The 18,474-nt window shown below is 38.6% G+C and overlaps 1 protein-coding gene across 2 annotated transcripts in view; it reads right to left on the bottom strand.

Moving 5' to 3' along the window:
• The window catches only part of TPC1 (two-pore channel 1), a 178,907-nt gene that overhangs the window by 22,921 nt on the left and 137,512 nt on the right, over positions 1-18,474 (bottom strand). For both annotated transcript variants that reach the window (XM_088886857.1, XM_088886858.1), the window contains 3 exons: positions 5,536-5,704; positions 5,039-5,103; positions 4,665-4,755 (listed from right to left, as the gene is read on the bottom strand). In XM_088886857.1, coding sequence (XP_088742983.1) covers positions 4,665-4,755; positions 5,039-5,103; positions 5,536-5,704 — 325 coding nt within the window. The remainder of the gene's footprint in view (positions 1-4,664; positions 4,756-5,038; positions 5,104-5,535; positions 5,705-18,474) is intronic.

Genomic DNA, 18,474 nt, shown 5'->3' with positions numbered 1-18,474 from the left:
CTCTATCCCTATGAAGTATCTTAATTTGCCAAGATCCTTTTATCTGGAAGTGATCATGCAAGTAAGTCTTCAACCTGTCAATTCTTGGTCTGTCACTGCCTGTGATAACAATGTCATCTACATATACCACCAAGAGAATCTTCCCAGCATTTGATTCATAGCTGAATACAGAATGGTCAACCTGACACTATTTCATTCCAAACTTCTTCACCACTTCACTAAATCTCCCAAACCATGCACGGGGAGATTGTTTAACTCCATAAATAGCCTTCTTAAGTCTACAGACCTTCTCACCCTCCCCCTGAGCAACAAACCTTGGTGGTTGCTTCATGTACACCTCCTCAAGAAGATCACCATGTAAAAAGGCATTCTTGATGTCAAGCTGAAACAAGGGCCAATCAAACATAGCAGCAAGAGAAATCAGAACACGAACTGACCCAATTTTGGCAACCGGAGAGAAGGTGTCTGTGTAATCAATACCATACTGCTGTGAATAACCTTTGGCAACTAACAAAGATTTCAACCGTTCAACACTTCCATCAGGTAAGCATTTAACCGTGTACACCCACTTACAGCCGACCACATGCTTACCAGGAGGAAGAGTAGTAAGGTCCCACGTATGAGTGCGAGTCAGGGCCGAGAGTTCTTCTTCATTGCTTGGCGCCACCCTGGAGAATTGAGGGCTTCCTGGACATCCTTGGGAACAGAGACAGAGGATAACATAGAAACAAACTGTCGATGGGAAGCCGAAAGGTGAGATACAGAAACATAATTGGAAATGGGATGGAGAGTGCAACTACATTTACCTTTCTTTAAAGCAATAAGAAGATCAAGGTCAGAACTTGGAGTTTGGGCTAGGGTGGGATCAACTACCGGATCTGTCGACGGTGACGAAGCTAGGGGAGGAGCCGATGCCTGACAATGTGTATACACTTGCCGGATAGGTGGTCCTCTCTCAAGTAGCTGCACTAGAGGCGAAGACAGGGTCACGACCGGAACAAGAGGAATGGGATCCTCAACAGGAACTAGAAGAGAGGGTGATGGCAACAGAGGAGAAGAAGTATCCGACTTGGAGAAGAAAGGAACAGACTCAAAAAATGTAACATCAGAACACACAAAAGAATGCTGGGATCGAGGATTATAACACTTATACCCTTTTTGAGTCCTAGCATAGCCAAGAAAGACACACTTAGTGGATCTAGGATCTAACTTGTCCATTCCAGGCCCAAGATTATGAACGAAACACACGCACCCAAAAACTCTGGGAGTAAGGGAAAAAGGAGACAACGTGGGAAACAGAACAGAGAAAGGGAACTGACCTTCAAGGATAAACATGGGCATGCGGTTAATAAGAAAGCAAGATGTGAGTACAACATCACTCCAAAAGGGTTTGGGGACATTCATCTGATGTAAGAGGGACTGAGTAGTTTCCAAAAGGTGACGGTTTTTTCTTTCAGCCACCCCATTTTGTTGAGGGGTGTAGGTACATGAGGTTTGATGGATAATGCCGTGTTGTTCTAAATATTCTTGAAAGTGTGTGGAAAAATACTCACGGCCATTATCAGAACGAAGAATTTTAATATGTACACCAAATTGATTGCAAATTTTAGCATAAAATTTCTAGAAGATAGAAAACAATTCACTCTTTTCTTTCATAAGGTAAAGCCATGTTATCCTTGAATAGTCATCAACAAAAATTACAAAGTACTTGTAACCATTATAAGACACTACTCTGTTTGGACCCCAGATGTCCGAATGGACAAGAGAAAAAGGACTCGATGTACGACTATCAACTCTAGGACTAAAGGAGACACGATGATGTTTCCCAAACTGACACGACTCACAATTTAAATTAGAAAGATGACGCAACGACGAAACAAGTAATTGAAGAGCTCTAAGAGACGAATGACCAAGTCTGTAGTGCCACTGATGAGGGGAGAGAGATGACTGAAGAGCTGTTGCCGAACCACCTCCATCAAGATAATACAGTCCACCAGTTTCATGCCCTCCACCAATCTTCATCCCCGTCTTGAGATCCTGAAACACACAAGAGGAAGGGTAAAAATTTATTGAGCAATTAAGAGACTGAGTCAATTTACTAACAAACATCAGGTTAAAGGGAAACTTTGGAACATATAAAACTGAGGAGAGGGATAATGAGTCAGTCTCAACATTACCAACACCACATATGGCTGATGTAGAGCCATTGGCAAGAGTAACAGATTGGGAAGTGCAGGATGGAGAAATGGATGAAAACACACCTGGAGTTCTAGTCATATGATCGGAAGCTCCATAATCTATAATCCAACGGGAAGATGTGGATGCCAGACAAGCCGTACCTGTGTGTGCAAGGGTAGTTGTGTTCTGTTGAGATGTACCCTGAATGAACCGCTCATACTCTTGATCCCAGACTTCCTTGGCTGTATCTAAAAACATGAAGTTCACACTAATTTTGGACTCCATGTTGTTCCATAACCAAGTCATAATTTGAGCATCCTCCTGCTCCCATTCATCATATCCTGAAGAATCAATTGAGGGTTTATCTTCCCTCACATGTTTCACTTTCTTTTTGGCTTTCAGGAAAACTTCAAAGGACTTAGCCCAAGGGACATAATTCTCACCATTTAGTTTTATAGAGGTCATCTGCACATTCAAATAATCAGAAGGCACCATCACACTTGATTTGTATTCACTGCCGTCTCCCATGACTGCACAAAAAAACAGTGGGAGGTTGTACCACTAAATTGTTACTCTACTGCCCTAATAAATCACCACACTCCACACGAATGACTGAACACCACTAGGGTTCCTAGTACCAGGTTTCAGCAGCAATACTCACACTATTCACCACTGTTTCAGCAATAATATTCACAACTGTTCATCACTTTTAGCAACAGCACTACTGTTTCCGTTTACTGTTAGCACTAGAAACCCTCACAACACACCTCACGAATAATATTTTCAGTTCTGCAACATATAAAAGAAACTTGCTACATACCACAACTTAGTTCGAAGATCATGTACCTGTCAAGTAGAGGGTACCAAATCTGCACTGTCACCATCACAAAACCAGCCCTCTTCGAATTGCGAGTAGAGGGTTTTCTACCAACCACACAAAACCACAACGACTGCACTCATTGGAGGCATGGAAACCCCCAAAAGGAGAAAACGACCAGTCCTTTTCTTCCTTTCTGGAAAACTCTCTAAATATCAATGAGAATTCTGCAAAACCCTAGAGAGGAATGCGCAGAACAAAGAGAAAAGGAGACAACTGATCTGAACTGATTATCGTGGCTCTGATACCATGATAAAACTCAGATTAGATGTTCGTATATGTTCAGATCAGAAAAAAAAGAAGGAAAAGAGAGAGAGGAGGAGAAAGAGAAGAAAAAGGAGAAAAGTCACAACCGAACTAGAGAGAAAATCTCAAAACCTCTAGTCAGCCCTTCTTTTATTTATACTCTTCTAAGATATACAAGTATTACCATTGTGCCCTCACTTAAGTGAGAGCCACGTCACCAGAGCAGTACACATATAACTAAACATAAAGGGACTGCACTACCCTTGTACAGCCGACTCTAACAATAAGTTTCTTAGAGAGAGAAATAAAAACATTTTGTGGATGAATTTCAATGAGTATGATTGGAAAAATCACATATTAGCTGTGTGCCTTGATGTGTTAAGATCAATGATAATCCTATCTCTCAACTCAACTCAACTAAGCTGTGTCTCAACTATATAGATAACAGAACCATCTTTCTAAGGGAGGTATCATATCTGTTTTAAATTATGAGCTCTTAATTTCTTTAATAATTTCTCATCAGTTCTGTAGATGATCTTCTCTGTGCATGACCTAACCTTCTTAGTTTACTTTACCTCATTTTATCATCTATCTCCTAGATTCCTTTGAATAAATTCATTTCTGATACTATCCTTTCTAGTTTTCCCACTCATCCATCTCAACATTTCCATTTTTTCTACACTAATTTTTTCAACATGTTGTTTCTTGACTACTTAACACTCTGCTCCAAACAACATTGCTGACCTTATAATTGTTTTATAAAATTTCCCTGCTAACCTAATTGGTATTCTTCTATCAAATAGGACTATAGATGCCTCTCTCCTTTTTCCAATCCTGCTCTAGTTCTGTTGGTGCCTTCTTCCTTGGTATTTCCCTTGCCATGGATTGTTGAACCAAGGTAACAAAGGAGGTCACATTGAGATATTTGTTGGTATTCAATCATAAATACACCCTGATTTCCACTCCTATTATTATTATTATTAAAGTTTGCATATATTCTATTTTTGTCCTACTTATTTTATAACCTCTTGTTCTAAGGCATTTTTTCATGAATCTAATTTTAAAATTTACATTTAATCCCCATCTAGTTTCATTAATTAATAATATGTCACCAGCAAACAACATAAACCACCCTGTACACCCAAAAAAATGTTGTGATAATTAAAAAAAAAATTATGAGATGCAATTCACAATGAATATGGTATTAAACAGAATGGAATGACAAAACAGGATTTATGTAACCGAACTCATATAGTTGGGATAAGGCTTAGATGATGATGATGATGATGAATTCATGAGATAGGAGGCAGCATTCACCAAATAAAACAACAAAATATTATGGCAACTCAGATATTTGTTATACCTGCATCCACACTTGCCAATTTCCCATGACTAACAAATTGAAAAGAGTCACCATACCATTTGGATAGTCATTAAAATTGAAAAGAAGATAGCTGATCTTGTCAAGAAAATTGGTTCAAGGAATTGAAACTTTCAAGAAGAGATTAATATACAAGAAACCAAACAAATTTGCACAAATGGTTCTGCCGTTGAAGTTATGAACAGTTTATCAGCAGTTAGCATTCCAGAAACATCTACAATTATTTATGTCCCATGAAGTAGAAGAGAATATGAAATTCTGTAATAAGATGAATCATTATCAGATACATTATGCTTGGAAGTAAATTGTAGTGCTGCAATAGAATGAAAGAAAACTTTGTCAATAACACAGGATACTCATTTTCAGCAAGATCTGTTCCATCCAGATCAGAATTTCCAGCATTCACAATCCCACCAAAAACCTAGAAATTAGGGAAAATATGTTACGGAAATTCTGGAGAAAAAAACACTTTAGATGGAAAAGATTAATGTGTTCAGATTCAGACAGCATTCTCACATTACCAAAAAAATACTGATAAAATGAACAGAAGGAAAAGCTGACACCATAATTGACACCATAAAACTCAAAGTGCAAAGAAATAATTATTATGACTAAATACCAAATGTTTTATTTATACTTTTTATAATGGTAAAATATGAACAAAGTACATGTAGGTATGTGCTTGGGATGGTAAGAACCTTAGATTGACCATTCACAGTCACAATCTACATGACAACTTTCTTGTTGTAATATTAAGTAATAATTTGTAAATTAACATTAGGGAATCAAGATAATTTAGATATCTAGTCTCTTCAAGAACAAAAAATATTATGAGAAGTATCCTTCCCTATACCTGTAAACCAAGGGAGCAATAAATGCACAGAATACAGAAGAGAGTCCCAAGGTATGGCATCAAACTTGGTATCAGGGTCAAGAATGTTGCTATAAAAGCTCTGTAGCGTTGAACGTGCATCAAAAGCCTTATTAATCGCAACATTCTCGCAATAAGAAGGTAGCGGATCCTGTTAGTCAGAAATCAAAAGGTAAAAATTAATACATGCTTCAGGTATTTCTTAAAGTGATTAAGAGGCTATGTTTGTAACATAGGATCAATATGGGATCAGTGATAAACTGAAAAAATGAACCACTGCACCATAGATAAGTCTTAATGAGGAATTAAAAATGGTAGCATAAGCTGTTTCCCAGTCACTTGACCAAACTAATCAGGAAGAGGGGGAAGCAACAAGGTAAAAGCTGTGAAAGCTTGAATCTAGTGTTCTAGCACAAGAGATGGACAAAGGAGTGAAACAATTGACTACTTGACAAAATCAATACCAACATCAGGATGTAGCTAATAGCATTCCAGACACCATGAAAGCTGGACAAGAGTTGACTTCTTTGTCCTATGGATGGAATGATCTCCCTTAAGGCATATGTTACTTGAAACAAATTCCTTTTTTCAATGGAAAATTATGGAACATGTAGAAGGGAAAGATACTATGGAGAAAGAAATCAATTTCACTTGGTTCCTCTTCTAGTAACAGTTTCTTAATTTTTCTTTATTTTTCTAATTCAGGTAAATCTTGATGTCTTAAGGTTATTTTGGTTCTTTTATTGTGCAGCTATTTGCTTGATTAGCCTAAACAGTCAAACAAGTTTTAAGGGTCTTATTTGAATTCTTTCTAGATTTTTAAGAAATTCAAATTCAAGTTTGCCATTTTCTCGCAACCTATGTTATAGGAGTTAAATTAAAATTAAAGTTGAAATTTTGACAAGGTTTTGGTTTCATAAAACAAATTTCTTAGTTACTCCAATGAAACCAAGATCTTGTGAACCTAAAGTGTTATGGGAATGTTATAGCCATTTTATTGGTAAGTAGGTGATCAGATTGTGCCAGAGTCTTTTTTTTATACAGAATTCTGCCTTTATTCTTTATAGGAACCATCTAGTCATTTCTTTTAACTTTAAATAAGTTATATGGTCTGGTCCATCTTTTCACTTTATCTCTCGTTCTCTATTGCTTCTCCTAATATTTCCATGACATATTTCCATTTCCATAGGTACAAAAACAAAATATTGCTGGAATTGACATATTCCCCAATAAAAACTACCAATGCTATGTGGAGTACATGAGATAGGATTATAACATGGTGACTTGGCAATAGTATTGAAGATAAGTTATATTAAAGACAAAAACAGATGATGACCACTTTGAGCCATCTTAACTTCTTTTTAGAGTGACGTTAACTCTTAGCTTTTGTCCATGTAATAAATTATTTGGTTAACCTTTGACCTATTAGAATCATTTTCACTTTCTATGTGTCTAAGTTTTGCTTGAACTCACTCTATTATGTAGTTTTAGTTCTTAAAGTCTGCAGGACAACTTCATAGAGCATTGTTTTGCCTATTAACCTTAGTTTCATGGCTTTGTTTGATGGTTTAGAACATGATAATAATATAAAAGGGTGTTTCTATGCTTTTTTATCATTTCATAAAATAATATTGTATATTTCTACATAATTTACAGTGTTTCCATGCCTACTATTTTTACTATATTTATATATGACATTTTCAACATTTCTGAAATTTTTCTTATATTTGTACAATTGAAATTTCTGCCAACAATGACACTTGGAACATAGGAACATTAATAGAAAAAATTATGGTATTAGTAGACGCAATGAAGAGGAGATGGATTAATATTGCATGCTTATAGGAATTTAAATGGGAGGGGAAAATCTAAATAAATTGATGGCTATAATCCGTGGTACATTGGAGAAGTGAATGATGGAAATGAAATTGTAAATGTTAAAAGAGTTGGTGATAGAACCATTTTAATAAGATTTAGTTTAGGGGAGGAAACAGTTAACATAATTAGTGCTCATGCACCTCAAATGGGTTTAGAAAATTTTGGGAAAACTTAGAAGGACTAATCCAAGAAATTCCAAGTGAAGAGAAGAATTTTATAGGATGAGATTCAAATGCACATGGGGAGGAATAAAATAACAAATACAATTTTAAAATTTGCAATTACTAATGCTACTGCAACATATAAAAAATGGATGAACATTTAATAACATTTAAAAGTGGATCAAATTTAAGTCAAATAGATTTTTACCTTACTAGGAGGATAGAATGAATAATGGTAAAGATTGAAAAGTTATAAAGGAAAGATTAGCCACATAACATAATGGTGGTGTAAGTGCATATTTAAAAAAAATGGAAGAGAAATAGAGTAGAAAATAGGTGTTCAACAATTAGGTGGGCTAATCTAAAAGGAGAAAAACTAGTACAATTTAGAGGCAAAGTAAAAAAAGGAAGTTAGATGAAGAAATATGTAGTTTGAAATGGCCAACTGTATAAAAAGAATAACAAAAAAACATTTTAGGATAATCTAAAAAATGGCGAAGTGATAAAAAACTTGGGGGTGGAATGAAGATGTTCAAAATGTAATCAAAGTAAAACAAGATTGCTATAAAGATCGACAAAAGACTAAAAATGTAGAAAGTTTTCATTTTTTTTTCATGTGCAATAGGAAGATTTTTATTGATATTTAATAAGTCCATGATTAACGATACACCCATGGGGCTTTTTAGCATCAGCTAACAAGACAAGAAAACAAAAGAACAAGAAGCAACAAAAGTAGTAAAGTTACATCACTTGACCCCAATACAATCTGTCCCTTGTAGCCCCTTGTTTTGCCAACCCATCATCCAGCCCATTTGCAGACCTTAGAATCCAAGAAACAACTACTACCACTTTGCACATGATGATTCTTAACTCTCCTACATCATATCTGTGCTTCCAAGGAACCTCCTAATTACTCATTATCCAACCAACTACCACTTTGGAGTCCCCTTCAACAATCAAGTTTCTGATATTCATAGCTTTGGCTTGACTTACCCTGTATAAAATTAATCACAATTCTGCTTTAGTTGAGGCTCCAACCCTGATGGCTCCTGAGAACATAGCACAATGTTTCCTTCATTTTTGAACACTCCTCCAATACCTACCAATTCAAGATTTCATATGCTGCACCAATTGAAATTCAGCTTCATGTTGCCTTGGGATGGGGGGTCCATCTGATATAGGGATGCAACTTGGGCTGGGTTAACCCAAATGCAACCCTAACCCAACCTGAAAATGTCAGGTCCATCAGGTTAACGATTGAGTTAGGGTTAAGGGTGACTTTTGCCTACCTAACTTCACTTCTGGCTGGGTTAGGGTCGACTCCTTGGATAACCTGACATATGTTACTTGAAACAAATTCAATGGGTAAATTCTTAATATCTATGAAAAAAATGATCTTATAATTTTAATTAGGGTTGACCCCTAATCAAGGCAAACCCAGATAATTCCATATCAAGGTCTTAAATTCTTAATATCTATGAAAAAATGATTTTATAATTTTAATTATTTTAAAAATATATTTCATTAGGATGAATGAATGAATGAACAACATTAGAAAATAGGGGGTTGATACAAAAGCGACTTGTAGAATCAGGAATGCAAAATGTTTAACATTACATTTGCTATTTGAAGTAATGCAATTGAGAAAAAATAAAGAGATTGAGAACTTACATGCTTGAATATGCTTTAAATGTTATGTTTGATTTTATTTTAAATTTTCATTTTGAATATGTTTTACAAGTTATGTTTATGAATTTTAATTTGATATGATAGTTTTTAAACATTTATTTTAAAATTTAAGTTTACATTTTTAATTAATATTATGTTTATATTTTAATTTTTTTATTTGTTTTTTGCATTTTGTGCCTTGCTTCGAAAAGGCACGTGCCTTGCCTTGTGCCTTGGGCACAAAATGCCCCTTGTGCTTGTTTTGTGCCTTATGCTTTTAAAACAACAATTCACCTTAGATTGGTTATTTTCTCAAAGAACTTCAGAAAGAGATTAATGTTTTTCACCCCTACTTCCTCACTATCTCGAAAATGATGATGTCATCAGCAAACAATAAGTGGGGCACAATTACTTGATATATGCCTATTCTCAAACCTTAAAAGAGACCCAAATTGTCTACTTTCACTAAGGACCTGTTAAGAACATCCACAAAGATGGTAAATAGGAAAGGGAAGAGAGGATCTTTGTCTAAGACCTCTTCTAGACAAGACGAAATCTTTAGAACTCCCATTCACAAGAATTGAGTAATGACACGACTGCAGGCATACTTTTAACCATTCATTTCCTCCATTACACTCCAAATCCACATTTATCAAGAATAAGGTCTAGAAGGGACCAATCAACAAAGTCAAAAGCCTTATTCTAATCTATTTTACAAACCCAACCCTTACACTTAGACCTCTTCATCTCCTCTATATCTCTCATTTGCAATCAAAATTTAGTCAACAATGGTTAATTATATCTTAAATTAGGTAATAAAGAGGGAGAAAATGAAATTTATAAGTTAGTAAAAATGAGAGAAGGAAAAGGTAGAGATTTAAACCTAGATGCATTAAAGAGGAAGATCAAAGAACTTGACGAGGCGACTACTTTTTATAAAGACTAAAATGCCCTTAATGGGGTGGCTACTGTTTATAACATAAAAGCAACTTCAAAAAAATAACTTCAACTAATGGGCCTTGTGCCCAATAAGACTAACTAATGACCCAATCAACATCTATGTAAGCTTCCAATTCAAATGTCCATGGTCAGCAAATAATATCCCTTTGCCTGGATGTCCTTTCAGATAGGCAAGAATCTTGTCAATAGCTTCCCAGTGTTGAACTCATGGGGCATGCATGTAGTGACTCACCACACTAACCACCAGCCCACTAATCTTTGATAGCTCCCAACATCCTTTACTAGCTCACCCATCTGAAGCATTAATTCTATGATTTTGGTCAATGGGTGTATCAACTAATTTAACCCCAAGTTTTCTTATTTCCTGTACTAGTTTAATCCACTGTAAGAAAGATGATGTGAGATAAAATGGTCTATACCATAGTTTTCTAGGAGCCAAGGCGAACATAGGCAACAGGGGAGCGCTTAGTTGCTTATGTGCCTGCCTAACCAACGTGTTATTTCTGTAGCTACAGTAGTCCGAACCAGGAGAAGAGAAGAAGAAGAAGATGAAGAGAATAGTGGAACTTGATAGGTTAAACCCTATCAGTCGACCCTTAATATGGATTAGTCTCTAATTAGTGGTACAAAGACTAAACTGCCCCCACTTAAGTATGGGACAGGAAGTCTCTATTAAGACTGCCACATAAGCACATAACTTAACAGAAACAAATTGACTAATCTACCCTTATTCGGCTAGCTCTAACACTCCCCCTCAAGGTAGAGAATATATGTCATATAATCCCAACTTGTTACATATATAGTTCACTCTCCCTAAGCTTACGCCTTTTGTAAACAAATCTGCCCACTGATCACCTGAGCCCACATGTTCTGTGCTTATCTCTCCAGTAAGGACCTTCTCCCTCACAAAGTGGCAATCAATCTCTATGTGCTTTGTTCTCTCATGAAAAACAGGGTTGGATGAGATGTGGAGTGCACCTTGGTTGTCACAGTACAATTTCATAGGTCTATCCATGGAGAATCCGATTTCTTGTAGGAGATTCCTCAACCATACTAATTCACATGTAGTGTGTGCCATGGCCCTGTATTCAGCTTCAGCACTACTCCTTGCCACAACCGTCTGCTTCTTACTCCTCCATTTCACAAGATTTCCTCAAAGAAATGTGCAATAACCTGTAGTAGATCTTCTATCAGACACAGAACCTGCCCAATCTGCATCTGTATACCCAATTACTTCAAGTTTTCCTCCTGGTTTGTACAATATCCCATGGCCTGGAGCTCCCTTCAGGTACCTTGCAATTCTAAGAACTGCATCCCAGTGAGGTATCCGAGGGTTCTGCATAAATTGGCTCACCACACTGACTGCAAAGGAGATGTCTGGTCTCGTGATAGTCAAATAGTTCAGCTTCCCCACTAGTCGTCTATACCTTCCAGGATCATCAAATATTTCCCTTGTATCACTGCTCAACTTAGCATTTGGTTCCATGGGAGTTTCAGTCGGTTTTGCACCTAACAGTCCTGTTTCATCCAGCAGATCAAGAACATATTTTCTTTGGCACAGGTTTACACCTTGTCTTGATCTAGCAACTTCTATACCCAAGAAATACTTCAATGTTCCAAGGTCTTTTGTTTGAAAGGGATTTTGCAAAAAGACCTTTAGTTTATCGATCCCCAATTTGTCACTACCAGTTATGACAATATCATCCACATAGACCACTAATAAAATCTTTCCGGCTTCTGAATCATAGTTGAACACTGAGTAGTCAACTTCGCATTGTTTCATTACAAAATTCTTCACCACTTCACTAAACTTCCCAAACCAGGCACGAGGCGATTGTTTCAACCCATAAATTGCCTTTTTCAGTCTGCACACCTTACCATCCTCCCCCTGATCAACAAACCCAGGTGGTTGCTCCATATATACCTCCTCCATAAGGTCACCATGAAGGAAGGCATTTTTAATGTCAAGTTGAAACAAGGGCCAATCATACATAACTGCCAGGGAAATTAAGACACGGACAGAGCCAATCTTAGCCACTGGAGAGAAGGTCTCCATATAGTCCACCCCATACAACTGTAAATAACCTTTAGCAACAAGTCTGGCCTTCAGACGCTCCACACTACCATCTGGCAAGTATTTAACAGTATACACCCATTTACAACCCACAACATGCTTACCAGGTGGAAGAGTAGTGATCTCCCACGTGTGAGTATGCTGAAGGGCAGAGAGTTCCTCCTCCATTGCTTGCCTCCACCCAGGTGAGCTAAGAGCCTCTCGGACATTCTTAGGTATCGAAATAGATGACAATAGTGAAACAAACTGGCTATGTGAAGCGGAAAGGCGAGATACTAAAACAAAATTGGGAATGGGATGGAGGGTACAACTACGTTTACCTTTTCGTAAAGCAATGGGAAGATCAAGTCCTGAAGGCTCAGGGACAACAGGATCTGCAGACAAGGTAGAAGCTGGAGGAGCCAGTGTCTTTCGATGAGTATACACGTGTCGGATCGGTGGTCGTTCAGTAGGGATCTGCACTGGAGGAGGTGAAGGGTCAACCCCAACTAAAGCACCCGGAACAGGATCACTGACTAGAAGAGGAAGAGGAAGCAAAGGTGATGATACGGATACTTCAGGTCCCGAGAAGAAGGGGACAGACTCAAAAAAGGTGACATCAGGACAGGCATAGCACTTCCGAGTAATGGGATTGTAACATTTGTACCATTTTTGAGTTCGAGAGTAGCCAAGAAAGACACACTTAGTAGAGCGTGCATCCAGCTTGTCTATTCCAGGACTCAGATTGTGAACAAAGCACACACAGCCAAAGATACGAGGTGTTAATGGAAAGGGAGACAAGGTGGGGAACAAGATAGAGAAGGGAGACCGACCATGAAGAATGAAGGAGGGCATCCGATTAATAAGGAAACACGCAGTAAGTACAACATCACTCCAAAAACGTTTAGGAACATTCATATGATGAAGAATAGACCGAGCAGTTTCAAGGAGATGACGGTTCTTTCGTTCAACCACCCCATTTTGTTGAGGAGTGGATGCACATGAAGTTTGATGAATGATGCCATGTTGTTCTAAATACTGTTGAAAGGAAGTAAGAAAGTATTCATCACCATTATCTGAACGAAGAACTTTGATTAGAACACCAAATTGTGTACGTATTTCAGCATGGAATTTTTGAAAAATGGAAAATAATTCACTCCTTTCTTTCATTAAATAAATCCATGTCATCCTTGAACAACCATCAATAAAAGTGACAAAATACTTGTAACCATTATAAGACTATTTTAATCGGGCCCCAAACATCTGAATGAACCAAAGAAAAAGGACTCAGCATGCGACTTTCAACTCTAGGACTGAAGGGAACACGACGATGTTTCCCATACTGACACGACTCACACTGTAAAGACAACAAATGACTCAAAGACGGAACTAGTATCTTGAGTGCCTTGAGAGATGGATGTCCTAGTCGACAATGCCACTGTAGAGGAGTGAGTGAAGTTTGAAATGCAACTGATGATCCACCACCGTCAAGGTAATACAATCCACTAGCTTCATGCCCCCCACCAATCTTCTTCCCCGTCTTGAGATCCTGAAAAACAAAAAAGGAAGGGAAAAATGTAATAGAGCAATTAAGATTCTTGGTTAATTTACTAACAGACATAAGATTGAATGGAAACTTGGGGACATATAGAACAGATGATAAAGAAAGAGAAGCCGTGTCAACATTACCAACACCACAGATGGGAGAAGAGGAACCGTTGGCAAGGGTAATAGTTTGAGATGTGGAAATTTCAGAGAGGGAAGAGAACACACCTAGAGTCCCGGTCATGTGATCAGAGGCTCCAGAGTCAATAATCCAAAGAGAGGGTTTGGATGACAGACAAGCTATACCTGAGTGGGCAAGGGTGGCAGTAGTATGCTGTGAAGTAGTCTGGAGGAACCGCTCATACTCATCACGCGGTACACTCACCATCTCCTTCCCGAAAACAGATGTAGATGTGGAAGGAGTTAGACCTGCTTGTTGGTTATCACTAACATCAACCTCACCAGCTACTGCATGATTGGCCCATGTAGAAGGAGGGCCATGAAGATCATAACAGAAATTCACCGAATGTCTGTCCCTGCCACAATGGGTACACTTCCTTGTAGAGTGACTTTTTCCTTTACCACGGCCTCCCCCTGAGTCACGACCACCACCACGGCCAAATACGGAACCACCACGACCTCCTCGGGAGGCATGTCCTCCCCCTTTAGTACCATGTCCACCTCCTTTGGCTATCACAAATGCTGATCTGTCAAACTGTGTGGGATTCTCTGTAGGCCCTAAAGAAATCCTACGAAGCCATGCAAACACTTCCTCAAGTGTAGGAAGAGTAGAGCCCCCTAATATTTGGGCCCTAACTGGTTCATATTCTGATTTCAACCCCACTAAGAACCTCGTGACATCTAGTTGTTCCCTCTGTTGTTGCTGAACCTTAACATCTGGAGTGAGGGGATGATAGACATTGAGTTCATTTATGAGGTTCTTCATACTGGCATAGTACTCTTCTTGGGTTTTATTCCCTTGCTGCAGATCGAAATACTCCTAATAGAGCTGATATACCCTTGTGGTATTATCCTGCCCAGAATAAAGCATCTTGGCATGTTCCCATATGTCCTTAGCTATATCTAAGAACATAAAGTTGGCACTTATTTTGGGTTCCATACTGTTAAGCAAGAGCAAGAGAAGAGAGGAGAGGAGAAGAGAGAAGAGAGGGGAGTCGAGTGGACTGAAAACCCTCCAGAATACTGGGGGCGAGTGTAAGAGTTATTATTTATACTGGCCCAGTCGTACAATATAAACAAGAGAGAAATTACAACAGTACCCTTGTGGTACTAAACCTGAGTACACAAAACAACTGTCAACACTCCCCCTCAAGTTGGAGCATAGATATCAATCATGCCCAACTTGTCACAAAGATCATGATGTCTGGAAAGGTTTAAACCCTTTGTAAAGATGTCTGCAAGCTGGTTCTCAGAAGTGACATAGGGAGTACACACTTCGCCTGTGATAACTTTCTCTCTGATAAAATGCTTGTCAACTTCGATGTGTTTTGTTCTATCATGTAGCACTGGATTGGCAGCAATGCTTATAGCTACTTTGTTATCACAGAATAGAGTTATAGGTTTGGCCACTAGGAAACCCAACTCACCCAACAAATTCTTTATCCATATGCTTTCAGCAACCCCGTGGGCCATAGCACGATATTCAGCTTCAGCACTGGATCTAGCCACCACATTTTGCTTTTTACTCCTCCATGTAACAAGGTTCCCTCCTATAAAGGTGCAGTAGCCACTGGTAGACTTTCTGTCACTTTGGGATCCAGTCCAATCTGCATCTGTATAAACTTCAATTTTTAAATGTCCGTGCTTTTGAAATAACAAGTCAGTACCCGGATACTTCTTTAGATATCGGAGGATTCTCTCTGCTGCTTCAAGATGAGAAGACCTAGGAGCATGCATGAACTGACTGAGGACACCAACAACATATGCAATGTCTGGGCGAGTCATAGAAAGGTATAACAATCTCCCTACAAGCCTCTGAAACTGTTTCACATCCTTGAGAGGTTCACCACGGCTGTCACCTAATTTATGGTTGGGGTCAATGGAAGAGTCAACTGGCTTCACCCCCATCTTCCCAGTGTCCTGAAGTAAATCTAGGACATATTTCCTTTGAGAAATGAAGATACCCTTCTTTGATTGGGCGACTTCAATTCCAAGGAAGTACCTGGCAGGTCCTAGATCCTTCACTTCAAACTGAGTGACAAGAAAAAACTTCAACCTTTGAATTTCATCCTCCCAGTCACCAGTAACAATTATGTCATCCACATATACAATTAGAGCAGCAATTTTACCTTCTCCTCTTTTACAAACAGTGTGTGATCTGATAGACATTGCCTGTATCCTTTCTACTGAACTGCCACATGGAATCTACTGAACCAAGCTCTTGGTGATTGTTTCAGCCCGTATAAAGACTTCTTCAACTTGCACGCTTTTTGTTCATTGCCTTGAGCCAAAAAACCAAGAGGTTGTATCATGTAAACTTCCTCTTCAAGATCACCATTCAAGAATGCATTCTTGATGTCAAGCTGGTGTAAATCCCAATCCAGATTAGCCGCAAGAGAGAAAAGGACTCTAATGGAGTTCATCTTGGCAACAGGGGCAAAAGTTTCTACATAATCAACTCTGTAGAGAAGATGGGCCGAACGACCCATAGGTTGTTTATTCTTTCTTGTTATTTATGTTTTTTTTTCTGTAATGGGCCTTATTCTGGGCCCATCCTATCAATATTAAGTTCTTTGTAAATTCTTTCCCAACTAAGGGCCTCCTTGTAAGTATTCAAATATATCTAAATAAAATAGTGTTAGGGTGCTGAGAGAGAGTAGTTTGAAACTCTCATTCTCAGACCCTCGTTGTCGAACTCTCAGCTCTCCTCTCCTCAGTTTTCTTCATGGTATCACAGCATACCTGAACTTCAATATCCTAGGGCTGGAAGCTTAACTCATGTTGCCTAATTCTTGGAGGTCATTGGAATTGCCCAAGACTCAAATCTCTTGGAGAAGTGGTTCGGTGGCCAGGAAGAATCAAAGAAAAGACAAAAAGGGGAAGGGGAACAGTTCGGTTCTGGTTTGAAGCTCGAAACTGTAAGTTGTGCTCAGATTTCTGGGTTCAGTTTTCTTCTGGTTATTTTGTATTGCTTTCGACTGTATTTGGACTGTTGAAGTGTCTGAAAACCCTGGTTGTTCTGTACTACCTTCGGCTGCCATTGAATCTGGTTTAACCCAGAAATTTCTGGGCTGTTTTTTTCACTCCTTCTTGGACTGTCAAAACTGCCGAAACATCCTTGTAACAAGGCTGTGGATTGTTACTTATACTTGGCTGTTTTTGGGGGGCTGTACGAACTGTTCTTGGAGTCTTTTTCTTTTTGACAGTGGGGTTGTCTCTATTGCCCACACTGTGTTTGTAAAAGGGGCTGTTTCAACAATACCAAGTGAGATTTTTCCTTGAAGTCCAGATTTGAAAAGGCTCTTCGGCTGAGTACCTAGAAGTTTCTGTTTACTTCTTGAAGGCTGAACTCTGTGTATTGCCTTCTTGTGGCCGGCTGAACTCTGTTATTGCTTGTCCTTACTCAGTATACTTGTAGAAGTTATCTGAAATCATATTTGGAGTGTTTACATGATGTACTCCTCAGAGTTTGAAAACAAAAGTGGTGCTGAATATGGACTGGTTCAGGGGACTCCAAGTGATTGCTTATTGACTATGACCACAGTTAAACTTGATGGAACTAATTATTTGGCATGGTCACAATCAGTAAAGATTCATGTATGTAGTAGAGGAAAGTGGGGGTTCATTTTAGGGAGTAAGAAGGCTCCCCCAGAAGATGATCCATCCTACGAGAAGTGGATGCAAGAAAATTACAATGTCATTGGGTGGCTTGTGAACTTAATGCAGCCACAAATCAGTCAACACTACCTATGGATGAATTCAGCAAAAGAAATTTGGGACAGTGTTGCAGAAACCTATTCCCAAAAACTCAATGTGGCCCGGGCATATAAATTGAGAAGTGATGTAAAGAATTTAAGGCAAGGGGAGAAACCTCTTGCTGTATATTTCTCAACCCTAAAGTTCCTATGGCAAGAGATTGACCTAATAGAAGCTGTAACTTGGGACACCACCAATGATGCAGAGACCTACAAAAAGTTGGTTGAAAGGAACATGGTATTTGAGTTCTTAACTGGACTAAACCCAGAATATGATACCACAAAACAGAATATTCTTTCCAAGGAGTGTGTCTCTTTGTCACAAGCTTATGCATTGGTGAGTAGTGAAGAGAGCAGAAGGGCTGTCCAGGTTCAAGGGGCTGATATTAATGATCACTTTGCCAATATGGGGATTAAACCTAAAGGGAATTCTGGTGGCACAGGAAAGAAAGAAGTTATATGTGAGTACTGCAAGAAGCCAAAGCACACCAAAGACAAGTGCTGGAAATTACATCAGAATCTTGTTTCCATTTGGTTTCAGAAAAAACATGATAGTAAAAGATTAGGAAGTGCAAATGTAGCTGTCGGGCCAGATAGTGAAGAGATGTCTGCTTCTGCACAGTTGGCAACCATGAGAGCAGAATATGAAAAGTTTGGGAAGATGATCAATCAGCTGAGTGATGTGACCTCTCCTTCCAACCCTTCAGGAAATTCTACTTCT

The sequence above is a fragment of the Nelumbo nucifera genome, chromosome 1 (assembly GCF_055504915.1).
Source record: "Nelumbo nucifera cultivar China Antique chromosome 1, China Antique-T2T, whole genome shotgun sequence".
Classification (NCBI taxonomy): domain Eukaryota; kingdom Viridiplantae; phylum Streptophyta; class Magnoliopsida; order Proteales; family Nelumbonaceae; genus Nelumbo; species Nelumbo nucifera.
This window is presented reverse-complemented; position numbering and strand designations above follow the sequence as displayed.